This window comes from Pavona decussata, unplaced genomic scaffold (assembly GCF_977016875.1).
Source record: "Pavona decussata unplaced genomic scaffold, jaPavDecu1.1 SCAFFOLD_250, whole genome shotgun sequence".
In the NCBI taxonomy this organism is placed as follows: Eukaryota; Metazoa; Cnidaria; class Anthozoa; order Scleractinia; family Agariciidae; genus Pavona; species Pavona decussata.
In genome coordinates this window covers 450,839-463,995 of record NW_028145654.1, presented here as the reverse complement: position 1 = coordinate 463,995, position 13,157 = coordinate 450,839, and the positions used below count along the sequence as shown (strand labels likewise).

The 13,157-nt window shown below is 37.5% G+C and overlaps 2 protein-coding genes across 2 annotated transcripts; one reads left to right on the top strand and one right to left on the bottom strand.

Annotated features, from left to right (window-relative positions):
- Positions 1-1,228: 1,228 nt before the first annotated feature.
- Positions 1,229-7,793, bottom strand: LOC146457005 (endoribonuclease LACTB2-like). The gene is made up of 7 exons (XM_085092451.1): positions 7,621-7,793; positions 6,187-6,353; positions 5,366-5,592; positions 4,313-4,465; positions 3,877-3,948; positions 2,772-2,853; positions 1,229-1,675 (listed from the first exon to the last, which is right to left on the bottom strand). Exons 1-7 carry the CDS (start codon positions 7,791-7,793, stop codon positions 1,626-1,628), a joined length of 924 nt encoding a protein of 307 aa, XP_084948577.1. The 3' UTR covers positions 1,229-1,625.
- A 90-nt stretch (positions 7,794-7,883) lies between these two features.
- LOC146457004 (uncharacterized) lies at positions 7,884-11,417 on the top strand. Its single transcript, XM_085092452.1, has 5 exons — positions 7,884-8,042; positions 8,126-8,189; positions 8,569-8,633; positions 9,175-9,241; positions 10,375-11,417. Exons 1-5 carry the CDS (start codon positions 7,898-7,900, stop codon positions 10,937-10,939), a joined length of 906 nt encoding a protein of 301 aa, XP_084948578.1. The 5' UTR covers positions 7,884-7,897; the 3' UTR covers positions 10,940-11,417.
- The last annotated feature ends 1,740 nt before the right edge of the window (positions 11,418-13,157 follow it).

Genomic DNA, 13,157 nt, shown 5'->3' with positions numbered 1-13,157 from the left:
ACACTCGTCTTCGAGAACTATACTTTACCTTTCCCTTTTTAATGAATTGTGGTACAGTGTACATACAATGTAGAGACACCAAGTGTATTCCACGTTTTTATTAAATTTATAGTGAGTCGTGCAACCTTCATCATTTTGATTCTTTAGTCTGCTGTTGTTGTGGCTTATTAAGGGTGCAGGATTCAAGAAATATGTTTATCAGAGCAACCTGTGAGGCCCTGCCATTCTTTCCCCTTCACTGGCCTTGCTCAGCTCATTCTGTCTTCAAATTCTATTTTTCTCCGCTATGGCAAAGTCCTGGTTCAAATCTCTACACATATTAGGTTGCCACTATAATCATAGTGTTATTAAATAGCAAAAAAATTAAGTATTTCCATGAAAAATCACTTATTTTCAAAGTATTCGCTACTTTTCAAAATTTGTGATGGCAAAACAGTAAAACGATTCAATGAAAGACAATAGTCACTAAAATGCTTAGATAAAGGAAAGTACCCACCCCCACCCCGAAAGTGTACTAGTTCACCGAGTGATTAACATAGCGGTATTAAAAGATGTATTCAAAGTGACACAATAGATTCCCACGAAGGTAACTGGACGTAAGTTTAATGTTTTTAGAGAAGAACAATGTGAAATTTTTAAAATGTTATGAATCTTTTTACACTCTTGATCAATGAGCTATTATAATAATTAATAGTATTATAAATTACATAATTAAAGGAAGTGCTATCAAATCAAGCATGGAAACTAGCTCTAACTCTCAAATTATGACAGTTATAAAAAAAATGTACTAGTTATTATCAACAATTGGGTCATTTCATGATCCAATTTAAAAGTTTTGATTGGCTTAGCAGCAATGAGATATCAGCTGTTAATATACCGCATTTGTCTTCTGGTCCTTCTCTCAAAATGAAATAAGCAAGATCGGGTGAAATTTGTTAGTTGTTTACGATAAAATAATTATTTAAAACTATGCTTGTCAGATGTGGGATGATTATAGCCAACTCAGCACTCCCTGCCTTGTTGGCTACCTATCATCTTGAGCACATCCAACACATACTTGTGGACTATAGTTTTTCATTAATTAACTAATTAAAATATTATCTATTACAGACCTGCATTATCTGGAGTTTTGTTTTGAAATATCTGTGGACACCACTTCTTTATGAAGAAAAAGTTCTACAACTAAATTATTTGTAAGACCTTTTTCAGTGAAAATTGATTGTAAAATGGAATGAAAAAGGACAGTTATTTTAGCCACGTATGGGTACAGTTTCCTCTAAAACTAAGAAATTATGATTGCAATCTTCAACTTCAGTAACTTTAGAAAAAGTTAATCGTTCTTTCAATAAATATTATTTACCAAGAATCTCTTTTGCGACACCTGAATCTGAATAGAAAACTAAATATAAAACTGCCGTCAAATTATTTGTTTTAACATGGAAAAATTTCCATTGCGTAAGCACATGGGTTACATCTGATGTCATTTTTATTCTCTGTACCCTTATAGACTAGCTATGAGCCAATCAGCCCACAGAAATTTTGACATAATTATTGCAAAATTTGCAATGCAACAGCTACTATTGTGATCACTATTATAATCACTATTATTGTGATCACTATTAAGACTAGAGTGAGCTTTTCTTCCATCTTTTATCCTTGCCTGACTCAATGGAACCTAAAGAAAAGAGTAAACTATTAATAAACATTTTAAGAATGACAACAACCAAAATAATGTAGATGCTATTTATTATTTTAATATAATCATGAGTAAACCATTCACATCACATACAATGTATGGACCTAATAGATGACTTAGCTCACCATGCATCTATCTCCTCATAAATTATTACAATGGCTGGAACATCTGACCCATAACTAGTACACTGGAACCCCGTTAACACAACCACCTTCGGGCCATGAAAATGTGGTCGTAATAATGGGGTGGTTGGATTAATGAGGTTGCAAAACTAAGGAAGAACAACATGATCGTAATTAAATCAATCTATTTAGAGTATAGCAATTTACATTTCTTTTCTTCATATGTTCACTTATTTTCTTTTCTTTCTTTTTTTCAATGTTTGTACGGCTCACTGACAAATTGTATATAAATTTCTGTAAACTGTAATTAATTCTTCTAAATTAGTCTTCTCACTACCCGCCTAGATTAGCTCTAGCTACTTGCGGGTTAGTGTTGTCTTTGAATTTTATGTTAAACATTTTTGAATAAACTTGAAACTTAATAACAAGGTGGTAGTAAGGCGGGGTTCCACTGTACACACACTGATGTATGAGGAGCTTTATGTTCAACTGCTCCTCAAAAGGAGGAGGGGAGAAGCACCACATGACATCCAGAGAAACAAACATTTTAAACACCTCGGTCATGATGACTTGAGGCATCGAAAACAGCAAACTACCCAACCACAGTCACCCCGCACCATAGATACAAATCATTTATCACTGTCTAGAGTGGATGAACAACTTCACATAAGGTGGGGGATCAGAGGAAACATTGTTTTAGAACAAAACAAAATTGCAACTATCTGCATCTTTTTTTTTTTTTTTAACAAAAAGGTTGGGACCAGGCCTCATGACATGTCCCTCCCCAAAATCAATCAATAAAACATTGAATTGCATGACATACAGATTTTTAAAAGAAAATTGTGCTTTCTCAAATGCCAGCTAAGCCTGTATTGGGGATTACAGGTCAAAATAACCAATTAGAGAAGATATTGAACTATACTGGAAAAGTACTTCTGTCAGGTATTACTTACAGACTCGTCCTTCTTTTTCAAGTTTGGTAAGATGATGTTGCACATTGTTCTCTGCTGCTTTGTGTAGGTGCCATGGTGTGTCCTGTAAATATTAATTAATCACAGATAACCATTGTTTTTATCTGGCTTAGAATAGAAATCCCATTGCTGTCCTTTGCTGACCACAAGGAGTGCTCTCCAAGGTGCAACTATCTTCAGTTGATTGCCATGTCACCAGGAATGCAACCGTAAAGTGAATGTTTGGTTTTAAATATCAAAAGAGTTGATAAGATAATTTGGCCACCGTAAAGAGATTCAAGTGCTGCCAATTCAAGTCTTTCGTCAGAGTGAATGGATTCACTCTGACAAAGGGCTAACACTCCAAATGTCAGCCCTCGAAGCTCTGTACGCTGGCCAAATTACCTTTAGTTATCAACTCTGTTGATAAACAAAACATTCGTTTCCACTCCCCACCGACGCAGCAACACAGTTTCTTAGAAACTAACCCCTAAACAGTGAATCGGTCACGTTTCTTTCTTAAATTTTAGATCCATAATAATAATAATAATAACCTTTATTTACCCTCGGCAGTGTTTATAGCACAAGTGCTAGTGGGGCCGAGCATTAAACCTCGTAAAGAAATAATATAAATTGAAAATAACATGGTTTAAAATCCCAACTGGCAGGAGGCAGACCAGCTGGCTATTTACAAGCGCGTCCGAGGAGTTGAACTCGGGGCTACCAAGAAACAACTTCAGCTAGCGGTCAGAGCAGGACTTGAACCTGGGACCACCGGATTTCAAGTCCGGCGCCCTAACCACTCGACCACGCTGCCCCCCATATAAAATTAAATTTTTGGCAATACCAATATGAAGTCACAAAATCGTTCACAATAATCTCTTTACACTGTATTATTGGATCTGTTTTGTTTATAAGAACAAATAACTCACTGGAATTTGATTGTTAAGGCTCTTCAGATTTGTATCAATTTGTTTAACTCAACATTGGCATCGGTGGCTTCGACCTCCATACATACTACACAGCTTCATGCTGACAGAATGGTCACTTACAGATAAATGAAAGAATCCAAAGTAATGTTAATAATAAAACAAAGTTGTGATCTTACAGTATAGACTTTTTTGACAATATCCATTGCAGTTATTACGTCTCTGGGGTCTTGATCTATGGCTTCAAGTATCTAGATTAGAAATAACACTTCATTAACAAATTATCACGATCACATCAATATAAATATGCTGAAGGATTTTGCAGCTTAATACTAGTTGATTGATGAAAATTACATTTTCCAACTAGCAATAATCCCACCCGGGGACACCGAAAAAAAAAAACACTAGCAATAATCTTAACAAAAAATAATGTAAGTCTCCTTCTCTATTACAGGATTGTATTTTTTTAATTTGACTCAAAATTTGTCCACAAAAACAATTCAGAAAAATATTAAAACCAAAACAAAACCTTGAATTCATAACTTTATTCCCATTACCCTTACATTTAATACACTTCACAAATTATGTACTTAATATCGTTCCAGCCAAACTCACCTGTTTTTCTCTCATATTTCTATGTTTGATGTACTCTGTGACTTTTTCAACAGCTTGTGTTACCACTGGACCATGTCCAGGGTGAATAACATGTGGGGACAAATTTAATATCACATCTAGTGATTTCATGTATGTAAAGAGATCCTCAAAAACCTGAAATCATAAGAAATCATCATCATTATTATCACTCCTTTTATAGGTACCAAGAATAGCATTGCTAAGTATCATTTATTTAAGAAATTTTTGTACATATCTTTATTTCCCAGGCCCCCTATGAATACTAGCCACGTAGCTGAATGGGCTACCCTGTTTTAAATAAAGTTACTTTTAGTTACTTACTTACTAAGTATGAGCAAGAGGCCCCTAATTTTGAGGCCTGACCTCAGTGGCTATAACTGATCTCCACCCCCTCATATTTTGTTTCAATTCTCCTTGAACTTTGCTTTACCCTGAGATACAGCTGTAAGATCCTTTAAGCTTAATTAAAATCCCAGGGAGCTGATGAAGAGGTCTGAAGACTTGTTTGCTGGTTTGAAATCAACACACCTTGTGCTGAACTTTTTGGGGTGGAAAAAATTCACATGTCCCTGTCACCCTCACTCCCCCCCCCCCTCCCCTCCCCTCAAAAAAAATATAAAATAAAAATAAAAAGCCAGGCTCTAATTTATTGCTCTCAAACTATCAAAAATACCCTCAATTCTTTGTTTACCTGGCAATAACGTTATTAATTTTAGTTTTAGAAACTATTCAGGCTCAGGCTTTACTACATGTACTTGTGACAATATTAAAACAGACTACAGTATGTACAGGTAACATTGTAGACTGCAAACAGTCTCTCCTCTGCTCAAAAATCCACGGCCCTGGAAGAATGCAAAAAAGTGAGCAACCACGATATTTCAGTCATGTGTGCAAGTAGCAATGCCGCAAACCGCGGGTACCACGGATGAAGGAAGGGCACCCACGCTACTTACAGTTCACAGTCTAGTAGTTATATCAATTGTGGAAATTATAAAATTAATAAAAAGAATTCTCAAATAAAAAAAGAATACTAACAGCAGTACCCTGTCCTAGGACACAGTCTCCAGAAAACACAGCATTCTCCTCCTGAAGAAAGAGTATCATGTGATCTGTAGTGTGACCTGGGGTATGGTAAACTTTTAGTGTTGCTCCTTCTGTCGCAATTTCATCACCATCGCTAAGGTAGTTGTACTTATGTCCAGTTTGTCCTCCTATGTCTTCTAACACACCCTCCTGAGGCAGCTTTGATACTCTCACATCACCTGCAATGAATAGCACCCTTAAATTCTTATTAAAGTGGTTGACCATAAAAAACCTTATGAAACAAGTTTTTAAACTTTTGTTTACTAGATTTGCTTGCTGATGACATAAAGCTTAACCTCTAGTAACCTTGTTTGGAGAGGCAAGGTTAGTTGGTGATCAGGGTAGGTAGAGGTTCAACCAAAACCTTTACAATGCATGTCATCAGCAAGCAACTCCAGTGAACAATTTTTTTTAAAAAAACTTCTGAAAATTATTATAAAAAATTAATTGAATTTTACATTATACAAAAAATTAAATAAATTAAATTTCAATTGACACTATATAAATAATGAAGCATTCTCTCGATTCCCAGACTCAGTGTCATATGTGGGATGGTTGAGTTTGTTGTTGGTAATCTCATCCTTGCCCTGACAGGTTTTTCTCCGGGTACTCCGGTTTTCCCCCTCTCCTCAAAAAACCAAATTCCAATTTGATCTGGATTTTTCTCAAGCACTTTATCATGAACGTCTGCCTCAGGAGATTGTGTAAGCACTCCTTGTGTTATTGAAATTAAATAAATTACAAGGACCTAAGCATAAATATGACCAAAATACCTGGATTTTCTACACACTTGAGAACATCAGGGATTCCTCCAACATGGTCAGGGTGCCAGTGTGTAACTAGAATTTCTTGAATGCTGGTTTGATTTCTGGATAACACTTCTTTGAGATGTGCCACATATTCACTTGAGCCTCCACTGCCAGTATCAATCAATATCCGGCTAGAAGAAGTACAAAAAAGTCATAATTTTAGGGTTTGTAATATGTACTTTTAACAGCTGTACTGGTACTCTACATTTGCCAAAGGCATGTTTTTGTAGGACAATTCTGAAACAAGATTACGTATGTAGGGAATAAATGGCATTCACGTTCGATAATTTTGTGACCTATTCTGTTTTCAAAATGAACAGGATACTATAATTTATTCCATTCATCTGTCCCGAATTATACATGTAGCATGATAAATAGAATACATTTTACGCTGAATAAGAAGTATTGTTGTTGTTGTTTGTGGAGGAGGAAGGCGGGGAGGGGGGGGGGGGGAGGGGGTTGGAGGGTGGACTGATACACTGTCTAATCCTGAAGCAGGATCACATTCATTAATAGCTCTAATTGACAATGATTTCCCCACAGCCCTTAAATACAATGTAAAACATTAATATTATTATATATGCACCAATGTCATACTAACCCTCTTCCAAAAATGGCAAGCATGAATAGAGTTTGAGGTGCAAAATGTAAAGTAATTATTATGAACGTATGGGCAAAACATCTTGCCCAGAATTGTCCCAAATTAAAGAACATATGCAAAAAGACCAAAAAAATTCCCAGCAGAGCAGGGGGGGGGGGGGGGGGAATGCTGGAAACTGCTGGAAAATGTTTGGTTTATCAAGTTGACAGAGTTGAAAACTAAAAGTAAATTGGCCACCATAATGAGATTCTAGTGTAGATGTTTTGAGCATTAGCCCTTTGTCTCTTTATGATTAATAAACCAAACATTTCTTTCTACTCCCCACCAATGCAGCACCACAGTTTCTTTTATTAGAAACTATTAAACACCCTTATTCATATTAGAATAATGGAGCCATAAACATTTAGCAGAGAAAGTGCAAGGAAAGATTTCTGCACCTGAAGCCCATGCATTAATGGACTGTCTTACTATTCCTAACCTTCTTCCAAAAAATGAAGAGCGTGAATAGAGTGTGAGTCGTAAAATATATACATAACTAATGTACAGACCACATGTATGGGGCTGTACGGAGATCATCTTAAAAATTTCTGAGTCCAAATCTATTCATGCCCGCTGTTTGTAGGGGATAGTATGATTGGTGCACAGTAACCGGTACAGAATTAATGTCGAGGGCTGCGAGGAACTATTTCCACAGCGTTCTTTTCTTTTGATTGTTGGCATGTAATCAGTATGTAAATCACAAGAAGAATGTTTGCAGACGTCAAGGAATTGTGCATCGGACAATTCGGATTTCTCACCTTTTTCCGGTCCCAACAAGGTAGGTGTTTGTACCTTGCAGAGTAAAAGGGCCTGGATTACATCCAAGAATGCGTATAATACGTGGAGAAAGTTGTTCAATTTCCGTCAAGGGGACAAGATTACTAGCAAACCCAGAAAATGAAGCAGCCCACGACGCCATTTTGTTCCCCATTCTCCGTCCCAATAATGTGCTACAGACCGTGCCATAGTACATGGATAAGATATCTCTGATGGCTTCGTCCGCTGTTCCATTGCGGCTCCAGTTTCCCTGTTGCTATGCAGCAAGTTGTTGGAGCGTACAGTCGAGCGTACATAGAAACGATTCATTTTAGGCAAAACGTAAACATGGAAAGCACCGAACAAGAGAAGGGCAAACAAAATCAGTCTAAAACTAGAGACCAAGACAATATGGCTACAGAAAGTGAGTTTAGATATTGCTCTGCCTTAAATCTAATTTTCTGAAGTCATTAATGTTGATTTCCTCTTTTTTACACTGTCTTACAGCTGCCTCAAGAATAGACACTTTGTCCCGATCAAAACCCGTGCCAGCTGGTTTCATCGAAGACAGGTTAGCCCAATGTTTTAGAAATCTGTCGGCGGAAACTGCGTCGGTTTATAACAGTTATGCAGAAGTCAATTTTGTTCTGTTTAACTGTTGGAAAACTTGTCGCCATAAGTAACATTCCTGCTTCGATATCGTCTTATCCCATATGTTCAATTGTTCGTGAAAAACTTCAAGGGCATTTGTAACTGATCCCCGTCCGCCAGTTATCATTGTTTACGATTTACCTCTCGGAGATCGAAGATAATGGCTCTGAACCTGAATTTGTAGACAAGCAGTTTTATAATATGCAATTGAGATTTCATGCCGTTCTACACGCAGTATAAGGTTACATTTGCAACATGCTTTCAATTCTAAACCTAATATTGTCCTCTCCCTGTTGCAGGCGGTCAGTTTATTGGGACAACAATTTAGCCAAGGACTGGGATAGCATTGAACCAACCAAAAGTGGTATATATATTTTATTTTATATGCAATTTAGTCAGCTAAATCGTTGCGTAAAATGAAATAAATTATGGTAATGTGTTTCCGTTCTGAAACCACGTTTTGTAAAAGGACTGCTGGTGTCATAATTGTTGAAAAAAATTCGATTTACAATTTGAAATCATTAGAATAATTAACCACATTTCCTCAAATTTTAGAGAAGTTGTATTTTTGCAAACTTACAAAACTTTACAGATGCAAAAAAAAAAGTAAGTCGAATCATATAATAATAATAATAAAAATAATATAAAGATTTATATAGCGCCATATCCATGGCTCATGGCGCTTTACATTAAGATAGTATTAAAATAAAAATCACATTAAAAATTTACACAATTGATAAAAAATCTAATCTTATCTAATCTAATTCAATCTAATCTAATCTAATCTAGTCTAAACTAATCTAATCAAATCTAATCATAATCTAATCACGATCATATCAATGAGTATGAGTTGTAACTTTTCATTTATTAATAGATTTTGTTTCCAATTTTCGTCCTTACCACAGTTTTATCAGAAAGACAGTCACAACTTGTATATAGCAAACAACTCCACAAAGACTATGTAGGAGACAGGTAAGATGTAATGGTCTCCAACTGAAGGTAATTCATTCACACCATGATGCCCAGGTGGTGGTGGTGAGGTGGGTGGTGGGGGGGAGGGAATTGGGGAGAGAGTGGGTACTCCTTGAAATTTTTGATTGGGGTGTACTGCCTGGCTCATCATAACATCACCCTATTTCAGACCAAAATATGTCATTTTTCAATGTCGGCATTTTCAGAACAGTGTACTGCCTGCAGGCTCATCAAAACCTCACACTACTTCAGACCAAAATATGAAAATTTTCAGATCAGAGTCACCCAGCCTCTAAAATCCATGCCTTATTTTCAGAGCCACCATTTAAAATTCATGCCCAATTTCAGAAAACAGATTAAAATGGTTCAAAAACCCACAGTCACCTTCATATCTTATATAAGGGACTGTCCCCACTTCCCTCTGAGTCAATATTTGCTTGTCACCATACCCAAAATCTCTTTCTCTACCCCATCTGGCCTGGTCTATTAACCCTTTCACTTCCAGGAGTGATCAATATGTAAGTTCTCCTCAGAGTGTCAATAAGTCAACTAGAAAGGTGATGAGGAAAAGAAAATCATCAACTAGGTGACATTATTGGTTTGATATAACATTGAATCCTCTGAACTAACCATAAAAAAGAAATGTATGGCTTTCAGTCAGGAGAATTACATGCAACAGTCAGATCATGAGAGTGAAAAAGTTTTAATAAGCATCAACAGACTGTTTGAGAGACCTACCATAAGTCTCTGGGAGGGGGGGAGGAGGGGTAATAGGCTAAATTAAGGTTTTCACTTATTACGAGGATGAACAAGACAGACAGAGCCTTCCTCAATAGCCCACTCTAGATCTGTGGATTACCCACTTCCTCCACAAATAACCCTATTCAGCACTAAAGCTTTATTCAAAGCCCTTTCCATTAAAATTTTGCCTTGTGGAGAAAAATACTTCCAACTGTGCAGGGTTGGTCCAGGTCACTCCCACAAAATTAAATCATGTACCTTCAATGGACTGTTGGTTTTGTATCAGAGTGTTCCAGAGAAGGCTGATGAGGTGGGGGTGTTATTCTGACATGTACCACACACAGTCTCTCTATTTATTGTTGCCTAAAAGTAGTCATTTGTTTTGTTTACAGACCAAGTGCAATATGGCAAGTCAGTGAGGCGGCGATGAAAGCCTCAGCATCAGGACGGGTGGAAACCCTGTCAGAACCCAAAGCCCTTCATCGTGATTACAAACCGTGTCGTCAAGTGCAAACAGTTGTTAGTGAAGCGGCCATGAAAGCTGAGCCGTCACAGCGTATTGAAACTCTCTCACAAGCTAAGAGTTATGCACCACTAAAAATCAAGTCAAGCAGTGAATGGGATTGGAGTGAATGGGAATCAGATTTGACAGAAGCCGCAAAGAATGCGAATGCATCAGAGAGAGTTCTTGTCCTTTCTAATCCCAAACTTCCACATCGAAGTTACAAAGAAGCAAGACCAGTTGTGTGGGAAGTTTCGCAGTCTGCTATGAAGACTCTTCCATCTCTTAGGGTGCAGCAGCTTGCAAGACCAAAGAGCCGCAGTCAGTACAATGAGGATTATGATGCCAGTGCATGGAAAGTTTCACAAGGAGCTAAATCGGCACAAGCAACGCCTAGAATTGCTGAACTTGCAATGCCCATTCCTCGAAAAGTGCGAACCAAAAAGGTTGCATGAAAAGTCAAGAATAAATCAATTAAGTTTCTTTATTAAATTTACTTTAATAATTTAATGTTTCTGAGATGCTCATTGGTGGAGCATGTTTTAGCAAGCTAAGGGGAGACATCTGAAAGTTTAAATTATATCACTGCAGTAAGAAAGTTTTTTAAAAAAAAAGGGGGGGGGGAGAGAGAGGAAAACGCTGCAACAGCTTTTCAAAAATAATTTTAATTGTTAATACTTAATTTTGTTTAAAAATCTAACTATCTTTGCAAATACAAAAAAAATCTCACGATCCTGCTACGCCTTCAACTCACACGTGCAATCAGTCCGGAATCAGTGCATCGAGAACAGAACATTATTGCCTTGCGTTATATACACTGAATACAAACAACCAACCTTTTGTTTTCAATTTTAATCCTGTTTAAGTCAATGAATAAAAATACACGTTATGTCACATCTTCAGCAACAAAAATAAACGTTTTATACAATCTTATTATCAAGTATTGATTACGTGGATACATACCCCCCCCCCCCCTCTCCGCCCCTCCCAGCCCCGACGAGTGGATGGTGGTTCAAATAAATCTCCGTATAAATCTAACCCTCAGAAAGAGCGGTTTTACTCACTTTCACCAATCGCAGCACGAGCGAGTCACGATTGGCTGGTCTTGGATTTTGCTTCTCCTTGTTTGGGAAATTGGCTCAAGCATCAGGTTTCCATTTTACTCCAATATCGTATGTTATTGGTCAATTCGTTCGCTTTCTTATGACCCCGACAATCTAGTTTTTGCTCTAGATCGTAAGCAGCCGAATCGCAATCGGAAACTTTCATTGCTTATGATTTTTGTTAAGGTTAAGTTACGATGAGCAATTTTTGACGATGGTTTCTAATGCAGCAACACAGAGATTGGCCACTTGTTGAAAGTGAAGACAGAAAATAAAAGTTGCCGTGTGTTGCATTGCCGCAATAAATTGCCTTCTTCAGTTCGAAATTGTGCGCGCTATGTTGCAAAGTAATTTATTTATGCTGATACAGATCATCATTAATTACATTTCATTTGAGTGTTTGTGTACGCCTATTTTCTCGTAAATTTCCAACTTAAAACATCATGAAATTGTCTTCCTTTGAGTGGAGGAAATGTAGAACGAGCTGTGAAAAGTTCTCTTGAATGCAATTTCTTACAATAATGGGCAAATTTTTGTGCCCTCGTTCAATTTTCAACGTCAGTATTAGTACAGTCGACGGATGAAAAGACGAAGCGCTGACGCCATTTACGAACGTTTTTCCAAACGTTTTCGTTCCGTGTTCTTGTAGCAAGAACTAGGGAACTGAAGCAGCAACGACGGTAACGCCAACGTCAACGTCACCTAAAAAATATAACTTTATCTCCTTGTAATTACTTTGCAATCATTTCCAATCGTTCAACTTCTACAGAAAGAGCGAACTACCCCAGACTACCCAGGTACTAAATTCACGTAGGAGTGACGTTCAAGCTAAGAAAGAGAACGAAAAAGATCACCGTCTTGTGTTCACGTAAAACAAGCCTGCGATTCTCCGAATTATTGGGAATTAAGAGTTTGTGAATGCTAAATCTTACATTTACTCTTTCTCTCATGCCACTCTTATTCTGTCTTATTTGATGGGCCATTTGCGACTCCGAGTTGCTGTTAACCTCATTATGAAAGCGAGGCTACTGTAGGTGCAATGCTTTTCATATGAACTTTTCACTTAGCCTCGCTTTCAAAATGAGGTTCAAAGCAACTTTATAATTACTACCGCAGCTTTCTCTTTCTCGTTTATGTTTCATTCTAGTTATACTTTTTTTCGCCCCTGTTCAAGTAAACAATAAGCAAGGAACCGCACAACGAAAATGCTGCAGGTATACGCAGGATCTATAAAAGATCTAATCAGCCAAAAATATAAATGACTCAAATTTCTGCAAGGCTGATCGGACTGCCTAGAATTAGAAAACTTAACACGACAGCGACATGATAGAGACCAAACCGAGAATCAACAGAGTGCAGCAACCGTGGACAGCTGTTTCGAGATGGTTGGCTCTCGTCGGCACGGTGTAGCACAGCAAAAAGTAGAGCACCAACGCGAGTCGAGTGTTCTACCAAATGCACGTGGTAGCCGATTTCGGATGGGCCCAAATTCAGACATCCGTCCACGTCATAGCGCGTGACTACGAACAATGAACAAAAGAACTGAAATATCATGTCGAGGTCGCAATAA